The 19,754-nt window shown below is 45.8% G+C and overlaps 1 protein-coding gene across 3 annotated transcripts; it reads right to left on the bottom strand.

Moving 5' to 3' along the window:
* Nucleotides 1-148: 148 nt before the first annotated feature.
* KIF3A (kinesin family member 3A) lies at nucleotides 149-18,030 on the bottom strand. 3 transcript variants are annotated; one of them, XM_048057325.2, is made up of 18 exons: nucleotides 17,113-17,401; nucleotides 15,664-15,808; nucleotides 15,346-15,430; nucleotides 14,749-14,854; nucleotides 13,860-13,999; nucleotides 13,268-13,465; nucleotides 12,700-12,874; nucleotides 11,537-11,638; nucleotides 10,037-10,108; nucleotides 8,263-8,271; nucleotides 7,183-7,339; nucleotides 6,304-6,484; nucleotides 5,888-5,998; nucleotides 5,024-5,149; nucleotides 4,366-4,419; nucleotides 4,171-4,239; nucleotides 3,858-3,982; nucleotides 149-3,347 (listed from the first exon to the last, which is right to left on the bottom strand). In XM_048057325.2, exons 1-18 carry the CDS (start codon nucleotides 17,399-17,401, stop codon nucleotides 3,299-3,301), a joined length of 2,193 nt encoding a protein of 730 aa, XP_047913282.2. In that variant the 3' UTR covers nucleotides 149-3,298. The 3 variants fall into 3 exon arrangements, with proteins under 3 accessions (XP_047913282.2, XP_066861649.1, XP_066861650.1); XM_067005548.1 differs by lacking the exons at nucleotides 8,263-8,271; nucleotides 10,037-10,108 and adding an exon at nucleotides 17,879-18,030 and having other exon boundaries at nucleotides 17,113-17,395; XM_067005549.1 differs by lacking the exons at nucleotides 8,263-8,271; nucleotides 10,037-10,108.
* Between the last annotated feature and the right edge of the window lie 1,724 nt (nucleotides 18,031-19,754).

Genomic DNA, 19,754 nt, shown 5'->3' with positions numbered 1-19,754 from the left:
AGCCCAAGCTCACTTATCTAACTTCTCCTGCAAGTGCTCCAACGCTATACAGGCTGTTTCAGCTACTTTCAGCTACCCTTCCTGACATCACTCCTGACTGTCAAATGATTTAGGAGTCTGTACACACAGTTATTTGAAAAAACAAGCGGAGAGGTAGAATCAACAATTTTATTTCATGGTATGAACATGCTCCAGGGACACAATACTGATATGTACAGTGTATTGAATAAAATTTAACCATAAAACACAAAGATAATAAAAATAAACAGTTAGAAAACCAATAAATAGATAGACAAGTTAGACAAGCAGTTTTTCCTATATACAGAACTGGCTAAACAAAACTGTTGAGAGAGGTGAAAGCTGGATGTATGCAGACAGTAAGTTTCTGAAAGGCACTAAGGACCATTTTCTCCTCCCTTGAACCTGAAGAAAGGTTCAGGAACAAAAGTTAAACATGAAAATTCATTTATATGACAGTAAACACAAAGCCAAGAAAACTCAGTGTTAAGGTTGATATTTGAGAACGAGGGGAATCTTCTGGTAGCAAGATGCAAAAAATGAGCACACACATTTAATGGTAACATGACTGAGAAATTCTATAGAACACACACTGACCTGGGATGAAAATGGCTCTATTGACTATTTGTGTGGATTAAAAACCCACAGAAACCCAGCCCATTCCTCCTCAAAACATGTTACGGGCACATCTGATGTTTGTGGGTTGTCCTGGGCTATACAGAGGGCCAGTAGGACAAATCTGCAAGCCAGGCTCCGTTTTGAAAGGAAGTTCCCAGAACTTCAACAGCATACACCACACCTATCAGGTAAGCCAAGCTGACAGATCATCATCAAGACAGCTCCACTTTAAAAAAAAAAGTCCTCTTGTAAGAACAGATTTGTTCTTAAAACAAGCCCCCATAACAGGAAATCCCAATCAATTCTCCAATTTACAAAGGTGTGCAATTATTTGAAGTTTCTCTGTCCCAAGGTTCTCAAATATATAGAGTACAGTTGTTTTCAGCAGCAGGATTGTAACAGGAATTCAAACAGTGTGTGTACCTTTACAGTTGAGCTTTAAATATTCTAAATGCAGTGTCATGGCTCACAGTAGCATATTTGAGCCACTGATGGTCTCCCAAAGAATTTTCAATGATCTTTTTGAAGGTACAATTCAGGAGAAACACCCTTAAAAACAGATAATTCAACAAAACTAAGCAAAACAAGACATAATATAAATGGAAATACAAAAGTTTGCCCTGGTTCTGAGAACAGGCCAAAATTATGCATCTATCTGCTTGGCCCAGGAAGCAAGAACAGAGCCAAGAAACAGACAAAAAAAAGCATTAGAGCCATTTTCAGTCCTGCTGATGAGAAGTATGTAACAAGATATCCTAATTTAATTTAAGCACATTCGAAATAAGGTCAGCTCTTCAGAGAAAAATCCAACTAGTTTAGATCAGAAAAAAATCTGAGACTTAACCTTTATTCAAATGCTAGAATGGAAAAAAAATGCCAATGTTTATATCTGCATCTTGTATGAATTTAGGTGACAAAACTGGATCTTTTCATCTCCTTCCCTTCCACCTCTCCCCACCCCCCACCCCCCCAAAAAAAAGAAGGGCAGTATGTTCTCCTCCTAGGTCATGATCCTGAAAAAAAAAACACATTGAAAAAACAGGGAAAAGCTTAGAACTCATTTAGAACAGAGTTAATGCATCTCCAGAGCAAAGCATGGCCTTGCAAGACCAGTTTAGCTGTTACAGATCCTGCTACAGACAGAGCTGTTACAGATTCACAGGGTACATCCAGTTAAGCATCACGACAATAAGAAGGGGTTATCGACTTCTAGCTACTGCAAATACTTCACGAGAGTGCTGTGATAGTAGCAAACATGGCTTCTGTCAAGAACTCAGGACACCCAAGGAGCTGTCTTGCTCTTCACGTCATGCTTGGGGACCCAATTTTTCACATTAGTAAGCACAACTTTTTAAGGTAACGCTACAATTACATGGAAGTTACAGCTAATTAACACCACACTGGCATGGAACTGTTGAGATTCCTACAACTGCTATGCTCTAGCATGAGTTATATAGCACACAATTCAAAGGAGATGCATTTTTTTCTGTGACACAAAAGTAATGTATTAAAGTGTTATGTGTCTATTAGCAGCATAAATATCAAAGAGCAGCCACCATAAATGGTTAGCAGCAGAGACCTTGTTTTTCCCCTCAAAACACAGCCAGAAGCAGGAGATGATACAGTCCACGCAAACAGCATCAGCTGTTTCAGGGGATGTTACCGTACTGGGAAGATTGAGCAATTTGTGCCTACTCTAATAAAGGAGAGTAATTCATCCTCAGTTATGGCCAGGGATGAGAAAAATGGAACCATAGCGCTCACAGTCCTGCTGTACTAAAGCAGTTCCCTTGAATAATCTGTGCTGTCCAGATTACTACAAAGAATTCACATCAATTAAAACAACTTCCAGCTCAGAAGCAGAAGAAGCAGCCAAAGCAATGCTGCACCACAGACTTAAAAGGAGGAGGAAAAAAGTTCTCTTGACTTTACAAAGGCCTCACTCTCCACAGCGCCAGCAGATCACACACAAAACTAAAAGCACTACCCAGAAATACTTGTTTTCTGTTGCACTTAAACAGAGCATGGTCCCTTCCCACAAGTCCCAAACTTGTCTAATTCAAGATTCCCCCAACCCAATTACCTTTCTTTGTACAGCAAGGTTGCAAACGAAGAGGGCTGTGTATTTCATACACAGTATGATCGGGTTAATAGATACAGTGAGGAATATTTAAATAAAAGGGTTTAATGCTCTTAACTCAAAGGTTTGCAGCAACCACATTCAAACAGATCAGTGCAACAGAGGACAACAGTGAAAGCTGCCAGTTATGTGCAAAGCAGGACAATCAGATTTACCAGCATTAAATTTTAGGATTCTAGCAACCATTTTGAGCTAATATGTCATCTAGCACTTAAAAACACATCTAGAACCCTTATTTTCTATACATTTCAACAAGGATTACCAGCAATAGTTTCCCTGCACAACACATTGTTTAACACAGAATTTCACAACCGTAATATATACCAGTTTAATATTATGTTAATATAACATACAGTATACAGGCAACTAAGGAAAAATACATTTATATATATTTTAAATAAAGCTCCATACCAGCAAGGTATGGATTTTATAGCCACTTCGAACTGTGCCATCTTGAATTGCATATTCTGGCCAAACCTTATACACTCACTGATTTTTACGGCAATTCTGAACACGTCACACCTACTGCAGCAGGGAGTCAATGACAGCTCCTGGCTTTGCAGAACGTTTTCTGTTTGGAGAGCAAAAAGGAAAGGAAAAATAACCACAGACATCATTATGCTGTCCAGGAAAGACAAGGACCAGCCACTTTTCAAGTCAAAACTACAGTGATAACTTTTCCACAAAGCATCTGTCAGAAAACAAGGATCAGGAACACCCATGCTGAAGTCTGCCCCAGCAGCACATTACTTTCTGGTAATACCAGTATACGCACTGTCAGTGTGTCACTTGTTAAACTAAACCAGCAGACAGTAAAATAAAACAAGATGACAGAATAGGGAAATGTGACAAAAGGACACCAGAAAAGTCCCCACATAAAAGTCTTTCTGGACAAGATTTTACCACAGTAAGATTTCAGCTTGGTTCTGCCTCACTTGGCACTGGTAAATCTTACATAGTGCAGAATCTTAGCATTTTGTGTTATAACAAAGTCTTCAAACATTTGTCAAGTTTGCAGGCACAAACTTAAGCCTTCCCGTGTAAATTTCCCATTACATACAGATATTCCAAAATCCTTCACCTTCTACCAGTCTTGGGCCTAGATCTTCCTTTTGAAGTCCTTGGCCTCTCCAGTTTCATGAGAGATTGCCTCAAGCTTTCTTCTGTGTAAGCTAAGTAAACATGGGAAAGGTCCACCTCAAAGGGCTAAAGGAAAAAACAGCAAAACATCAGAACCTTTATGTGCTTATCAACCACTCTATTTAAGACTAGAAAAAATATTTTCAAATAAAAAAATGAAATTTGATGATTTTCCCATAAACATGCTGTGGTAAGCAAAGATAGCAGAACTTAGACCTATGCAATTCAACACATGCTTATGAGGAGTCACTCACATCTTTTTCTTTTTTGTCCAGGACAGGAGTCTGTTTCCTCATATTGTTTCCGGTATATGCAACACATTTCTTAAATAAAAGAAAGGTCTGTTAGTAAAGTTGCTTGTACAGAGTAAAAACTCCAGCTTTATAAGTTTATTTCTGGGCTCAGAAGCTTGTGCTAACATTAGCTTGTACATTAGTCAGCTAGCTTACCAGCTGCCATTCTCCAATGTCTTCATTCCAGTGAACATAGTTTTCGATCATTTCCTAGAAAAAAGTTATAAAAGTTGTGCAAGCCTGTAACAATGATCTACGCTCCAGACATTTTCCAGAAGATGCATTCCGGAAAGCCTAGATAAGTTGCTGAAGAACAGCCTTGACCACTTCAAGTTGTTTATATCAGGACTGCCATACCATGACCAAAAACCCCAATTTATGCTCCGAAGACTACAGAGGAAAAATATCACTTCTTGTGTACATTAGAGTTCCCACTGAAATATGGATTTCCCATTACATCAATGCAATTAGGTTAGCAGTAATTGTAATTGTAACATCTTAATACAGAAAAACAGCTTTTTTATTTCCTATTAGTATGTGTCAGATTTAAACAATTTTCTGGGCATTCGTGGGTGATACCAAAACAAGAATGAACCCAAGTGAAAGCTCTAAATTCACTTATTACTTTGTATCAATCTGCAATCCACAAACTCATCTGTGCTACAGCTTAGCAGACAAGTGTCAGTCAGTTGCCTATCATTTCCTTAGAGGAGGGAAGCCAACTAATCCCATTTGTCAGTGGACCAAATATAGCTGGAGGGCTCAGTGAGCAGAGCATGCACCTACATCAAAAGCTTCGGTTCTTCATCCTTACCTGGTAGTCCTGAGGAATGAAGTTGTCTATGATAAGCATCTGAAGACGAAGTTCCCTGCTCAGCTGCCGAATATTCTCTAGTAAGCCTTCAATCTCTCTCTGATGCTCTTGTTGCAGATCTGCCATCTGCAGACAAACAAGACATTTGAGGGTCAGAGCTAGCGTAAGATAACAGCCTAAAACAGTCTTCTGCCTGTATGAGGTTCCTGGGAAAGGAAAGCAAACTCTGGTTAGAAGTGCTAGAATATTTATCTCAAGAATAAATCCTCCGAAACATTCCAGCTCAGAGATGGCTGAAAACCACATTAAGTTCTTGGTCTCAGAAACATGAAACTGGCTTTCTGCCAGGCCAACCTTTGCACTAGCTAAGAGCAAACAGTGTGCAAACAAGTTACATCCCTGGCAAGATTCCAAGGAAAGTCCCTGATCCCAGAGACAGAGGGTGCTTCTCATGAAGCAGGGATTCTAGATAGCAGCCAAAGGACACACTGAAGGAGTGTGACTGAGGAAGATAGGATGAGGGTAACACACAGGAAGGACAGAGAGTGAAGAGCAGAGGAACATTTGAGCTGCTGCAGGGCAGAGACTGGACTGCCAGCTAACTTCTATTCTCTTCCATAACAACCAGTAGATTTCCTTGGAGTTCTGAATATCTCAGAGCCTCACACAAACTCCAACTCAGCTTGGCTTAAGGAAAAGTTCCACAACATACTCCTGTGCAGCTCTTTTTACATTACATGAACCAAGCAGACAGCAGAAGTTTTTAAACCTGTGACACTTTTTCCTGAGTTACAAAGCTGACTATAGCTACAAGCTATAGTGACTCCTGTCACCCATCACAAGCTGAGCACTTCAGACACTGACCTCTGATTTTGCAGCCATAAGCATGGTCCAAACTTTCTTCAGTTTTTTGGTTTTCCCCTGTGCTTCTTCCTGGAGGCTGGTGTACTTCTCCTCAATGTCCAAGCGTTCTTGCTGCATGAGAGATTAAGCAGACGTCTACATATTAACATAACAAAAAATATTTGCAACAGTATGAACAAAGAGGGAAACTACTTGGACAAAAAGCATTTGCAAAGGGCACGGAGACCTGGCTTAGCCAGGCTGGCTCACACCCACGGTGATTACACTCCTCCCGGTAAGTGAGCACCACCAAAGTGGTTGGCTTCTGCTACGCTTCCAGAGCAGAACCACATTTCATCCACACAAACAGTGCAAAGGCACATAAACATCATGCGTCCTATAGTTGCTGTTTCCAAACAGCTATGAGTATAACCCACCTCCTTCTCCTCAAGCTCCTTGCGAAGCTGTTCTGCTCTCTTTCTTCGTTCTTCCAACTCCATATTTGACTCTTCCAGAAGCTTCTCTTGTTCTTCTGCTTTTGCCAGCAAGTCCACTCCTCCTACAATCACCTTTTTCTCCAACGCAGACAGTTTCTCCAAGAGGGTCTGGTGCTCTTGTCTAGAGAGACAGGTAGAGTGGAAAATCTCCTATCCTAAGGCACTCACAAGGCAGCCAGGTCGAGCTCAGTCCTACAGCCCAGGCAGCATTCATAGGGCTGGAAAAACTTGTCTGGCTGCCAAGGGTTTGAGCGGGGGTGAGGCAGTGCAAGTGAGCACACTGATTTCCTTAACTCCAGCTCCCATCACTTCCGTGCAGGCTAAACCAGCTCAGCAGACAAGTCTCTCCCGCTGCAGTTCCCCTTTCAGGGGGTGCGAGGCACTGGTGATAGCAGGCTACCCCAGCAGCTTTTCACCTCCGGCACAGAGAACCCCTACGCTCAGGGTGGCATGCTCACAGCAGTGTGCTGCAGGAAACCTGGCTTCTCACATAGCTATTGCCCCCTGACAAGCAGCACAGCAGGAGTGCTGCTCTTCACTGGTCACCAGTGTTTGGGGGATTTAAGTTTCTAGGCCATCTCAACTACATGAGGTTTTAAGAAAAAAATGGTAGAAGAATAAAGTTTGTCTTTTCTACCTGCTCTGATCTGCAAGCACAGAGGAAGCTCCTCTTTCATTCTGATAACAGCAAGAGCTGATGTTCAGTTTGACTAGCACCTCACCATGCATCTCCACATATCAATGACTGACTTGTAGATTAAGGGAAGAAAAACCCACATCACCACAAAAAAAAATAAATACTTAGAGCAGGGCACTCACTGAGCTTTAAGCAAATCTTTTTCTCTCTTCTCCAGTTCAGCTCTGGCTTTATTTCTTTCTTCTTCTTCCATATCAAGCTTAGTTTCGAGAGCTTTTCTCTCCTCTTCAATCTTTGCTTGCATCTCTACCATCTTATCAGGGGAAACTTTCTTTTTGCCTTTCAAAGAGATAGGGAAAAAAAATTATTTCACAGATAAAAATGCTGCCTCTGTATCACAGCATTTTTTTTTTCAAGTTCAGATTCAGTAATTGAATTTAACAAGCATTAATTTGATGTCAGAACTCAAGGGCTCCAAGCTGGGCACAACTCAGTCTTTCAACTCCCATTTTAATGCTGCTGAGTTGCCTCCAGTTCCTGCAATGAAGAAGCTCTGTAGAACTAATACAGGAACATAATGCCCTAAACAGAAAACATATGGAGAACACTTGTGGAGAAGGAATAGTGCCTAAGGAGAAGCCCAAGCTGGAAACTCAGATATTTTAACTAGGTCGATTAGGCCAACCAATAGAAAACAGAAGATTGCCTTGGCCTACAACTCGTTGGGCTACTAAGACTTACATATTCATATTCCAAATTAGCACATCCTCCCACCCCCTTGCTCATTGTACTCTCCAAGGGGAGAGTCAGCAAAGTCAGCAAGTAGGTGTTTTAAGAACACGTTACAACGAAAATACAGAAACTAGGGAAATTCAAAACAACCCTATGAAAACAGGCAGCAGAGGAAAACATTTGGATGACATTCAATCTATGAAACAGTGACTACCCACAGATTTGAAGGTCACAGCAAATCTCAGTGCTTATTAACTGTGTCTTTCGAGTGTTACCTACTATTAAAGCAAACCAGGTACATTTCCTAAGTGTTAAAAGGGACACAGCCAGAGCAACTCAGTGAACCTAGTGGCCTGATCATATAAAGCTGATCGTATAAAGCAGTGAGCCAGATAAATGCTTTTTACACGTTAGTACACAGCCCTGTTTGTTCTCAGTTTTGGAGAAAAAAGTGAACTAGACTGAGTTGTAGGACCCTTTAACAAGCTCTGCAATTGTATTATAAGGAGGTGGAAATCGATTACACCAACCTGCTTGATCTTGCATTAAGAGGAAGTAGAGAGCAAATCGCAGAGAGGCAGCATATGCATAAAAAGGAGGAAAGAAAATATATTACTGCTTGATCATTTCGGACAAAGTTCATCAACATCAGAACAAGCATTAATTTCACATGCATGTCTCCAGAATAGAAAACAGAATAATCACTAAGAAATAAAACTCCATTATAGCAAATATTGCATCATGATTTTATGCTAAAGCATAGAATGTTTCTGTACTTAAAAGGGCTTGGCATATCCAGGATAGTCTTCAGCTCACTCCTGCATTCTTCTGCCCATTCAATGCAATGCAGAATTTGAGTGTAACATGAGCCTGCCGCAAAGATCATGCCCTAAGAAACAGAGTATAGATTTCTTCTTAAGAGGCTTAGCATTTTTTCCCCTTCCTGAAGCCAGCCAATTCTGTTAAATTACCTACGAAATCTTAGCATACAGAAGACTTGTTCTAAGTTTTAACCAAGTTTTCAAGCCAATTCTTTGCAAGATACATGACAATTGCACATAGAGTATTAGTAGGTTAATTTGCAGTAACTGATGCTTCCATAGAGGTATAGAGCCAGTTTGGGTTATTCAAGCAAGTGCAGTAAAAGAGGCAGGATAGGGAAAGGGCAATGAAAGACACCACATGCAAAAAGGGCCACACGTGAGGACAGTTAATATCCCAAACCACACTCATCCTGATCACCAAAAGCCCAGTGCAGCTTCTACAACAGAGCTGCCTCCAGCCTTGCAGGAGGTGGGCTGATCCAGCCAGTGCTTTGCTATTAACTGTCCTCAGCCAAATAAAATATTCAGGTCTTAAGCAAGCTTTGAAAGAGCGGATTTGAAGCGAGCAGATGTCCAAGCCTATCACAGTATTACCCAAAGGTCACCCTTAGGCTGTGAGCTGCCTTCTGCTACCACACTTTCTCTGAGCTGGCACTTTCCACTAACACACCTAGTGTAAGTTACTGAGCTATATGGCAAGACCTCCCCGACTCTCCGCACACGGAGAAGAGCAGACTACATCTACACAGGATAGCCACAGTGGGTAAAGTCCCTACAAGTCAAGGCCTGAGACTTGCATTTTATTTTTGGTTAAAGTCCTCACTAACTGACTGTAGGATCTTAAAGGGATAGATTCTTCTCTCTGATCAGGAGCAGACCACACTTTCCTCACTGCTAAACCAAAATTCAGATCCTTTGTTGTTCCTCTGAACTTCCTCTAAAAACTTAATGTCATGGGGAAAAAAATCAGCAACCACTGCCCAGTTTTTTTTGTTTGGAAGGGTCTGCCAAAATAAAGCTACTCAAAGCATTATGAAGTTTCCCTTGCAAGTATAAAAATAGTGTAGCTTAACTGCTGACTGTTCATTCATTCTCTCCAAGTCCAATTTTGAGAAGGCAGAGTCCAATATAACATCGCACCTAACCAGAAAGAAGTTGCTCAGACTTTCTCCTGACATTTTAGAGGGAGTATTTAAAATACAGAAGTTGCAACCACTTACCCTGTTATTTCCCAATTGCCTTTAAAACTTGTTCAAACAGCATACTAAATTGCTTTGTTCTCTCACACCTGGCTAACAACGTGCACATCGAACCACTGTTTCAAGCATGAAGGCAGCAAAGGAAAGGCATGCTTTATCCACGTTAAGTTCAGGTTTATCTTTCCAATAGACAAAGCAGGGAAGAGTGCAGCATTGCAAAAATGGAGTGCACAGATTATGGAAAGGCCAAAGCTTAAAAAGACTTAAGAGCTCCCACTCACTAGTGAAGGACTTATCCAGAGGTTTCTCTATGACAGAGCATGTGGAGTCTGAACTACTGCTGCTGCTACTGCCTGGAAAACAGAAGTGAGTCCCACAGAAAAACCCAGAGAGGAAGAAACATGCAGACGGGAAGTTAGTTCCAAGGAAAAGACACCCAGAAGGGCCAGCAAATTAGTTCAGAAAGGCACAAGTTCCCATTAGGAAGCATTTGCTAGGATCCCTCCCAGACAGCCTGCAAAGCCACCACTTCCCAGCACAAAATGCATGCTCACAAAGACAGTTCCGTTAAACCCACCTTAACCAGCCTACAGCTTAAAAACCACATGCCAAGGCTGCTTCCATGTCAAGCAACAACACAGAAAACCAGATCACAGTGACGGTGGCTGTGGATATCTGCAGTAGCAGAGGATTCAGTGACCATGAGTCCTTTCCAGTCTTATGCATGTAGCAATGTACACCGCTCCCTCTAGAAGGCAGAACCAGCTTTAACAGAGACAGTTACTGTGCACACTCCTGCTGAGCAGCACCCTTACTTAGGGAACTTAGCTTCCAAACGAGCTACTCTAGTTAAGTCACAGCTATTTGCCCTCTATTCCTTTCAAGCAGCACTTTGAAGATGGCTTCCTCTGGTGAGAGATTTGGGCAGAACTTGTTTCTTGATGAAGATGGTGGTCAACCTTTTTGATTCTAGAAAGTACCAACAGGGGAAAACGAAGGAAGAGTTGCGTTACGACCAATGCTAAAGGCTTGACAGATGTCATTTGCGACTCTGCTTGTGCAGGTACCAGATCAGGATCCCTGGAAGCCACAACTTCCCACAGTACACCATAACCTGCAGCTCTAGGTTCAGCAGCATCTTCTGGGATTTAGATGCTACACGGTAGTTTAATATTGGTGTAGGATAAAGGAAACTTTACCATGGGATTTCCAGAGTGCTCCCAAACAAGGGACGTGTAGCTCCTATTCAACTTTTCAGCTAGCACACAGACAACCAAAGGTCAAGTTCTTCCTCTATCAACATAAAACAGGACACTAGAGTAAAGTCAGTTACTGAACATCCATAAGACAAATGAATCCTTTGCCTAAACCACAGCCAAAATATCCCTCTAACCATTTCCATGGCTATAAAAAAAATACATCTGCCTACCGCTGATCTTCGGCATCTTCCTCCTCCCACCTCTGTGAGCAGGGGAGGTTCCACAGTACCAGTCACAAGCCATACACAGCCACCTTGCGGCAGCCAGGGAGCCACCGCATACGAGGACGTTACCGCAAGCACAACTACCCAAGTGGAAGCAGATACCACACAGGAGCGGAGCTGTCCATCCGCAGAGACAGCGCCAAATAGCTTCGTTTCTAGAAGAGGCATGATAATTGCAGCGGCAGTAGGGCAGCCCTACAACTCCACTTCTCCCTGCCTGACTCTTGCTACAGTTTCTGACACCAGCAGCAGGACAGGAGGAAATTAGTGGCACTGACAGGGTTCTCCACTGCCTTACCCCGTCGTTTCTTCCGCTTCTCCCCATCCTCTCCAATCTCCCCATCATCATCTTCATCCTCTTCTTCAGAAGAACTCGTCTCAGAACCAGATATCTCTTCCCCTAGAAGGGAAAAGGATTGTTTCTGATGCACTGCCCTTCACCTCATATCAGCTTGTTACTGTGACAGTGGCATTTGTCTGAAGCCAGTGTCTGACAGTGAGCAGATAGTTTGCAATGGCTTTGGCAAATTAAGGAAGATTAATATGGGCTGTGAAGTTAGTGTGAACAACAGCAGGCGTTTTTCACTGGAAACAAAGAATCCATGGACTGCTTAAGGATTAAGCTACAAAATTTTCCTGGAACTGAAAGTATTAGGAGATTTTTCTATTGAGATAGAAATCCAGTGGTGTTAGCAATCAAAGCCACTTTTCTATAGCTTAGAATCTAGAAACTTAAGAAGCCACCCTCTGCCCACTAGGGATGAAACAGCTACATCCAGCTCCCAATCCCTAAAGAAAGTGTTCCTGACATTTCCTGCTTCTCCTGAATGGGAGAGGCTCCAAGCAGCAAGCCTTATCAGAGCTACTGCTACCACTATTCCATGCAGTAAGCATCGCTCTGGAGAGAAATGTCAAGCCAAGGTCACTGCTCAGGAAGTATTCCTCTGCCAGAGTTTTTGAATATTGACGGATTAATAACTGTCACAAGCTCAAAGTTCCAGGGCTTTAGGAAGCCTGTTTCCTCCGTGTCCTGTCTGATGGTCACTCTAGCCACACAAATTTAGTTCATTTTTCTACTGAAAAATGTTTTCCCCGCTTGAGGGTGGATGCATTTGCCTTTTGTTACCACACAGTTTAAATCGTACACCACACCCTTTTATACCTAGACCCCTGCTTGCTCACCAGGAGAGCCCACACACACTTAACTCAGTCCAGAAGCCATCACTTCATGCTAGTGGCAAGTGCCACCTAGTGGGCAAAGCCAGGTCCCCTCACCAGGAGGGCCCTGCTGCCCTCACCTGAGGACACCTCTTCTGGAACTGAACAGGATAATCAAAACCAAAACACTGACCTGCAAACAGCAGCTGAACTTGCGTGACATTTTCAGATAGAGAGGAATTTTTACACTCAAATAGGATAAGCATTTGTCTATACAAACACCAGGAGGCAGGGGAATCTCACCTTCTTCCAGTTTTTTCTTAAGCTCTTCAATTTCTTTTTGAAACTGACGCAGCAAAGCATCCTTGGGGTCTTCATTAATCCTGGCTTTGTTCTTAATATTCTTGGCTCGGTTTGCATACCTGAGAGTGCTGATAGTCTCATCGTAGTTGTAGTCTGCTGGACCAATGTTTGCACACTGTGACACAACATGGAAGAGCAAGTTACTAGATGCTGAAGTGTAAAGAGTCCAGAACAAGTGATTTCACAGGGATCCATCCCCAGCTCCACCAATACCACACTGCCACTCCTTCCCGAGCTTTCCTGCTGCTTCCACACTACAACTGCTTTTGGCTACCTAAGCATGACTTCTATTTGATCTTATGCACATGTTCTTATTTACACTGTGTTTAGATCCTTGTCTGTGCAGAGACTAAGAGGAGAGATAGCAAAAATATATAAAAGGTTCTCAACTGCAAATAGCTCCGAAAGAAACAGGTAAATGCCAGGCTGCTCTTTTGGCAAAGTCATGCTGTTATCTCTGCAGGAACAGATCAATAGCTGGCACCAGTCAGAGCACCTCTCTGCTTACCATCATGGTTTTGGAGTTGCCCCCCAGGGAATCCTGAAGGAGCCGTGTAAGTTTGGAGTTACGGTAGGGCACATGAGTGCTCTTGCCATCCACCAGTGCTGAGATGACATTGCCCAGCGTGGAAAGAGAGAGGTTGATCTTCGTAGCTTCTTTCAGTCGCTGCCCCGTTGCTCCAGTTTTTGCCTGTCTTTCAGAACCCTGGAAAGGAAACAAGAATCAGGAATTGCAACCAAGCCTCTGATATGTCTCCTCCCTCCAAATAGGACCAGCTACCCCTGAAGTATTGCTAGCAGCCATGTCACTGAACACCGCATCCATTATTAGAGAACCTAGGTATGTACCTCAGTCGTGGTTAACGAGACAAGTCAAACAGGTCTTAACTGAAGCTTTCAATGCCAGAAAATTCTGGATTGCTCAGAGTAATCACAGAATGACCAAGGCTGGAAGGGACCTCGGAAGATCTAGTCCAACCCCTCTGCCAAGCAGGATCAAACAGACAATTGCCCAGACTTCTGTTCAAAGCCTTTAACAGTGCATAACCGAGCAGCCATGCCCGCCAGGTTTTATGGCAGACCTCGCTGATCCTACTTACAGCAAGATCGACCAGGTGCAGCTTGCCCATGCGCACGTGCATGTTTCCATCAACCCCCTTCTCACTGCACTCGATGGTGATGGTGAAGATGGCGTGTGAACGGGAACTGTGCTCATTCATGTTTGTGGCACCAACGGAACCTTTTAATTGAGAAAAAGGTTAATGAATCACACTCCCGCTCTCAAAGGAGCTTTATCCCCAGCTCTTTACTCAACCCTGTTTTTCAGAAGATGGAAGAAGGATGCCCTGACTCAGCAAACTGTTCTTAGGCACTGAAGTCACAGGATACCCCCAATCTAGACCAGAAGTGTTGCTACCCTCTGTGACTCTAAGCTGACCATGATCCCATCCCAAGAGCAGCAGTAGTTCTCATTTGTTTCATTTTAAAAGCTACAGAGATCACTAGCCTAACGCTTTCACTGCTGATCCCTGTAAATAGCTGTATTTTAAGAAATAAGAGCATGACAATCCATGCCAAAAGCAACAGTAAATCAGAATTTTAGCTCATAAACGGATCTGGGCTTAACTATGAAATCTTCCAGAATGCATATACCGCCTTCTATTCACAGCACAGAACTAGCTGCTGCTCAGCCTTGTCAGAACAGAGGAGGGGAAGAACCAAGACGCACTAGTACCCCTGACAATGCTGACAGCTTTCACTGCATCCTCCCCTTCACCGTTCCTCCAATGGAGGAGGCACGGCCTTCTTCTTTACCTGCCCCTGCACAGACGGGGGTTGGGAGGGAAGATCCTTTTACGCTCTGTTCAGCTGAAGGAGCTTTCCAGCATTAGGACTAGGAGCAACATCTCTTACTGCAGTCTCACAATCAGACCCTCGCACTCTGCCTGACAGCAGAGCTGTAAACCTGCCCACTGCGAGACTACGTACGGTTCTTGTGGCCCAGAGTCATGATCCTGTCCATATCATCTGCATTGTTTACGACATAAGCTGAAAGGTCTTTGATATAAACTCCCACATCAGGTCTCTCTTTAACCTAAGAGAGAAACAGTTTAGACAGAGCATCCTTAGAAGATCCCTGACAGCAGTTTTCAGTGGCGCTGTATTGCTACAGTGATTTCCTCCCCCAGGTTCTATTTTGCACAGAAAACACTCCTACGCTCTGAAAGCGAATGGCTAAGGAATCAAGACTCATGCAGGACAACACTCCACTGGTTTTCCCTAATGGCAAATACAGGCTTCAAGTCCCAGTCACTAACTCCTAGCAAAACTACCAAAGGGCCTTTAGGATAGCATCGCATGCACAAAACTGACTCAGCTGAAAGCCAGTTTCTCACTGTACAACTGGCCAAACAGAAAAGATTCAGAGAAATCGGCAGAAATACCCAGCTGCTACCGCATCTTAAAGGGAACGGTACATGTGCCAAGGAACCCAGCCTCCCACTTCCCTTCAAACGCTCTTTGGTCTTTAAAATATTTCTTCCACAGCAGCGAGCAACGTTATCAGCTTCAGAACAGCAGGCTCACCTCCAGCCTCTGGGTCTGGTCTTTTCCTAGGAGGTCCCGCACTTCTTCATTGTAAATTTCCAGGTAAGACACACGAACTAAAAACCTGAAGACAAACAGTTGGGTAGCTTTCTTAATAAGACATTTGCTGAAGCCTAGCAATCACAGACAGCAAAGAAAAAGCACCCGTCTACAAATACAATCCTGCTGTCCAGTCAAGAACTCCTAAGGAGGAGTCTTCCAGCTAAAGCTAGAGATACAGGTTCAGTTGCCATTGTTGAGGCCCAGCTTTTTCTACAGATGGACACACAAGACAGAAGCAGTAAAGAGAAGCCGTACCTCGTATCCCCCTCTGCTTTGGCAATGTGGCCAAATATATGTGCAAAGGAATTTGGAATGATGCCTCTAAGCTCAGGAACAGCTCTGACCCCTTCCATGGTAAAAGTCTTGCCTGTTCCAGTCTGCCCATATGCAAAAATAGTGCCTGAAGAATAAGAAAATGTAATCAGGAAATTGCTAGCTGCAGTTTTACCTCATCAATTCTTAGCCTGATAGCTGTAAACGTATCTTATTTTTACGGAGTTGAAACTTTCCACCCTCTCCAGCAGATACTGTGCAAAGCTAGGAGAAAGAAAAACATTGGACAACAATGGGAAACAGGTTTAAGCCACTGCTTTATCCAGCCTGCAAAATATTTAAGAGAAAGTCAGCTTGTTTTAACCATACAGAATGATTAAAGAATGGAATGCTAGTACACTTAGGGCTCACACATAATTAAGACAAGCCCAATTAATAACGCTGTCAATTAGAGGAAGGTTATATACCAAGTGTGAAACCAACTATTGCTAGCACTCTAAGCCACAGCAGAAACCATGTGAGACTCCTACAACACAGGCCACAGAACCAGTCTGGTTCTGAACCTGCAGATGCAGCTTCAATTTGAACTAGATAATCAGCCCACATCGGAAGCCATCAGGAAAGTTCACTGTGACCCAGCTCAGACACTCCAGAAATACACTGATTAATTGGTTTTGCCCCAGCACTGCTGAAAACTCAAATCAGGCTTCCATTTTCATTGGCATTACTGTTTGAAGAAATGGAATTTTAACCAGCTGAAACTAGGTGTTAGCACGAGAGTTTATTAGGTATTTGCAAACCTTTAAAAGCTTTACAGTCTGTCATTGCTTATAGCACACTGTTATGGAAAGCAGTAATTTGTTTCCTTGCTAACATCTCTTTTCCTTAACACAGCGCATTTGCATGCATAACACACACACACAAATCACGGTCATATTCCTTCCAGCTGTAGGAATCAGCGGATTATCTGCTGGGCCAGGCAGATGTGTTTAACTAGCCATCGTAGTCTAAATCAGCAAATTTTAGAGGAGAAAATGCAGCACTTATATGCACAACTCTGGTACGCGTACCTAGTTACTGCAGGACCACGGCGGCTGCTTGGTTACTGAAACTGTATAGTGGAGAGTCGCTGAGAATTCTGATAACGAAACAAAGCGTATATCTTTGCAAACAGAAGATGGAGAATGAAAACACCCAGCTCACCGACCTCAGCTGGCATTGCTCATCACTGATCTCCCCATTTACAGCCTTAGCATGTACAACCACTGCGGGTGCTCAGAATGGCGAGCGCCTTCTGGCCATTTTAAGTGAGCGGTCAGGACACAGACAGCTACAGCCCTCGTGAGGGGAGGCTCCCGGTGAGAGCAGCAGCATCACTGACAGTGCAGGCAGCACAAGACGGGGTGTATTGACTTAAAACAAGGCACTTACCATTGTATCCTTCCAGGACGGAGTCGATAATGGGCCTTGCAGTTAAGTTGTAGACATCCAACTGTTTGCTTTCTGGTCCAAAAACCGTGTCAAACGTAAACGTCTTGGGAGGCTCGTTGGACGAGTCTGTTTTGTGAACCGTTATAGTCCCCCTCATCTCATCCACGTTGACTGCCATCTTGTACCCCGTCGCCTTCTCCCGCTCGTTAAGAGGCCGGCAGCGGACGACCACCTTGACATTATCGCAGCTCTCCGGCTTGTCCAGCTTCTCAGGCTTGTTGATCTGCATTTATAAAAAAAAAAAAAGCAAAGACACGTCCGGGCTGCAGCGTGACATCTAAGGCACCCCTGGGTGCACGCACACGGGCTGCTGAGCCAACCCAAGCGAAAACGCACGGCTCCGCGGGGCGGCCGCGGGGACCCGGGGCTGCTTTACGGCCAAGGCAGGGAGAACAGCGCGCACTCAGGCACTCAGGGAACCGAGCGAACCTCGGGAATCTCACCGTCACCAGGCCGCAGCTCCGTGCCCCCGCCTGACGGGAGCGGCCCCGCGCTGTGAGGGGGGAACACCGGGGAGCGGCCCCGGGCCCTGCCGGTGGGCTCGGGCCGCAGGGGCTCGCTTCAGCCCGGCGCTGGCCCAGCCCCGGGCCGCGCTGACACCCGCGGCCTCCCACCGAGGGAACCGGGCCCAACCGGGCCACCCCCGCCCCGCTCCCCGGCCCCCATCGCGGCCCCCCCGTCCCCCCCCGTCCCCGTCCCCCCTCACCGGCATGGCGACGGCGGCGGCCGGGCAGGGAGCGGCGCGGGGCCGCAGCGCGGAACAATAACAGCACCGCGCCTGCGCCCGCCCCCCGCCCGCCCGGCCCGCGGCCAATCCCCGCGCGCTGCGGAGGCGGCGCGGCCAATGGCTGCCGGGGAAAGGCGGGGATGGCCCCGCCCCTCTCCTCCGCCCGTGCCGGGCCGCAGCCAATGAGAAGGGCGGGGCGGCGCGTTGCCATGGCAACCGCGGGGCCGAGGCGGCGGGGCGCGGCCTGCTCCCGGCCCCCGCTCCGGCCTCGGCCCCGCCTCGGGGCCCGGCGGCCGCCCCCGCGCCCCCCTCAGGCCGGGGGGGGCCGGCCGGGGGCCGCGCGCAGCCGCCGAGCCCGAGCCCGAGCCCGAGGGCGGGGCGGGGCGGGGCGGGGCGGGGCGGGGCGGCCCCGCCCGGCGGAGCCCCGCGGAGCCCCGCGGAGCTGCTCGGGCGGCGGGGCCCCGCCGGCGGCCCCATGCCCCGCCGCACACGGAGCCCCCCCCGCGGCGCGGCCCAGCCGGGCGGGTAAGGACGGGGCGGGCACCGCGCTGCGCCCGGCCCGGGGCTCGGCACCCCCCGGTGGTCCCGGATCCCCCCCCCGGGCTCCCGGCCCCGGGGCCGTAAGAGGCGGGAGGGGCGCGGCGGTGCTCCCGGGGGGGTGGCGGGCGCCTCGCAGGGGGAAGCCTTCGGTTAACCTCGTCGTGGTGGTGCCTGAGGGGGAGCTCGGCACCGCGCCCCCCCCCCCCCCCCCCCCCCCCGGGTGAAGCTGTCACGGCTCGCCTCTCCGCGGAAGGTGTCCGGGCTCGGCTGCCCTTCGGGCGGCCGTGCGGGGGATTTCGTGGGACTCGAGAGATAATGAGAAATGATTTGAGGAATAATAGCTTGAAGGTCCCACAAGCGCCGCTTACCCACCGCTGTGTTTACAAAGAAAAGCAGAAATCGTAGATCTAGTAACATTTTTTTTTTTGTTTCCCCCTTTTTTTTTTTCTTTTCCTGTTAAAGACTGGAATATGAGATAGGCCCTGAACTGCTGTTTCAGGCTGAGACATCGTCAGTGTTTATCTTTTAGGTGGTAGTATTCATAGACATTTACTGTATGTAAGTACGTACACAGTCAGGAGAGTGGTGTTCCCAAAGCTGTTGCATGTCTTCAGCTGTAACAAAGATTAGATTGCTTTAAGGAATAAAATGTGTTGATTGGGAAATAAAAAAATCTCCGAAGAACAATCATCTCGGATGCTTTTTTGTAGAAACCACAGGCCTCTATTTGCCAGAAACTTGGGATCTGCAGCTAACAGGTTGCAACTTAACTCCGAAAATGGGGAGCTGAATGTACACGGCAGTGAACAGAGCAATATGCACTGCTCGACCCAGGATGGCTCAAGGAAGCTTTTACACAACACGAGAGTCAGAAAGCGAGACTGCACTGGTTAGCTATCTGACACGTTTTCTTCCATCATCAGCTTCCCCCTGGGAAAATGTATGCCAGGATTGTTCTTTGCTTATCAGCAAACACACAAGTTGTAGGGCTGCTCCTGTCTCATTCTCAGCATTGGACAAGCATCTTGAGAGGAAATTGTTCCTGTCACAAGGAGCTGGGACATGGCTTTATAATCCTTCTCTTGGTTTTGACAGCGGCTCCCGCCTGGGAAACTGGCTCAAAGAGTTGCTATGAAGTGCCCTGGACCTCCAGAGAGCTCGAGACTTGCCTGCTTCCTGGAAAGTGCCTTAGCCAGAGAGACTAGGATTTGGAAAGTGCCAGTTTTCCACCATCTCACCCTGAAGGTATTCTCTCCACACCTCTGTGGTCCCAAGGCTGAGCAAATTCAAGGGCTGTTAAAAAAATCTGGTAGAG

This window comes from Anser cygnoides, chromosome 14 (assembly GCF_040182565.1).
Source record: "Anser cygnoides isolate HZ-2024a breed goose chromosome 14, Taihu_goose_T2T_genome, whole genome shotgun sequence".
In the NCBI taxonomy this organism is placed as follows: Eukaryota; Metazoa; Chordata; class Aves; order Anseriformes; family Anatidae; genus Anser; species Anser cygnoides.
This window is presented reverse-complemented; position numbering and strand designations above follow the sequence as displayed.

Excerpts from the sequence above, each read along its gene's own strand:
- KIF3A (XM_048057325.2), bottom strand. The coding sequence starts at position 17,401 with ATGCAGATCAACAAGCCTGAGAAGCTGGACAAGCCGGAGAGCTGCGAT. Across the intron at positions 13,466-13,859 it reads TGCACCTGGTCGATCTTGCT|GGTTCTGAAAGACAGGCAAA; the intron begins GTAAGTAGGATC and ends TTTCCTTTCCAG. Across the intron at positions 4,420-5,023 it reads TCATTCCTCAGGACTACCAG|GAAATGATCGAAAACTATGT; the intron begins GTAAGGATGAAG and ends ACTTTTTTCTAG.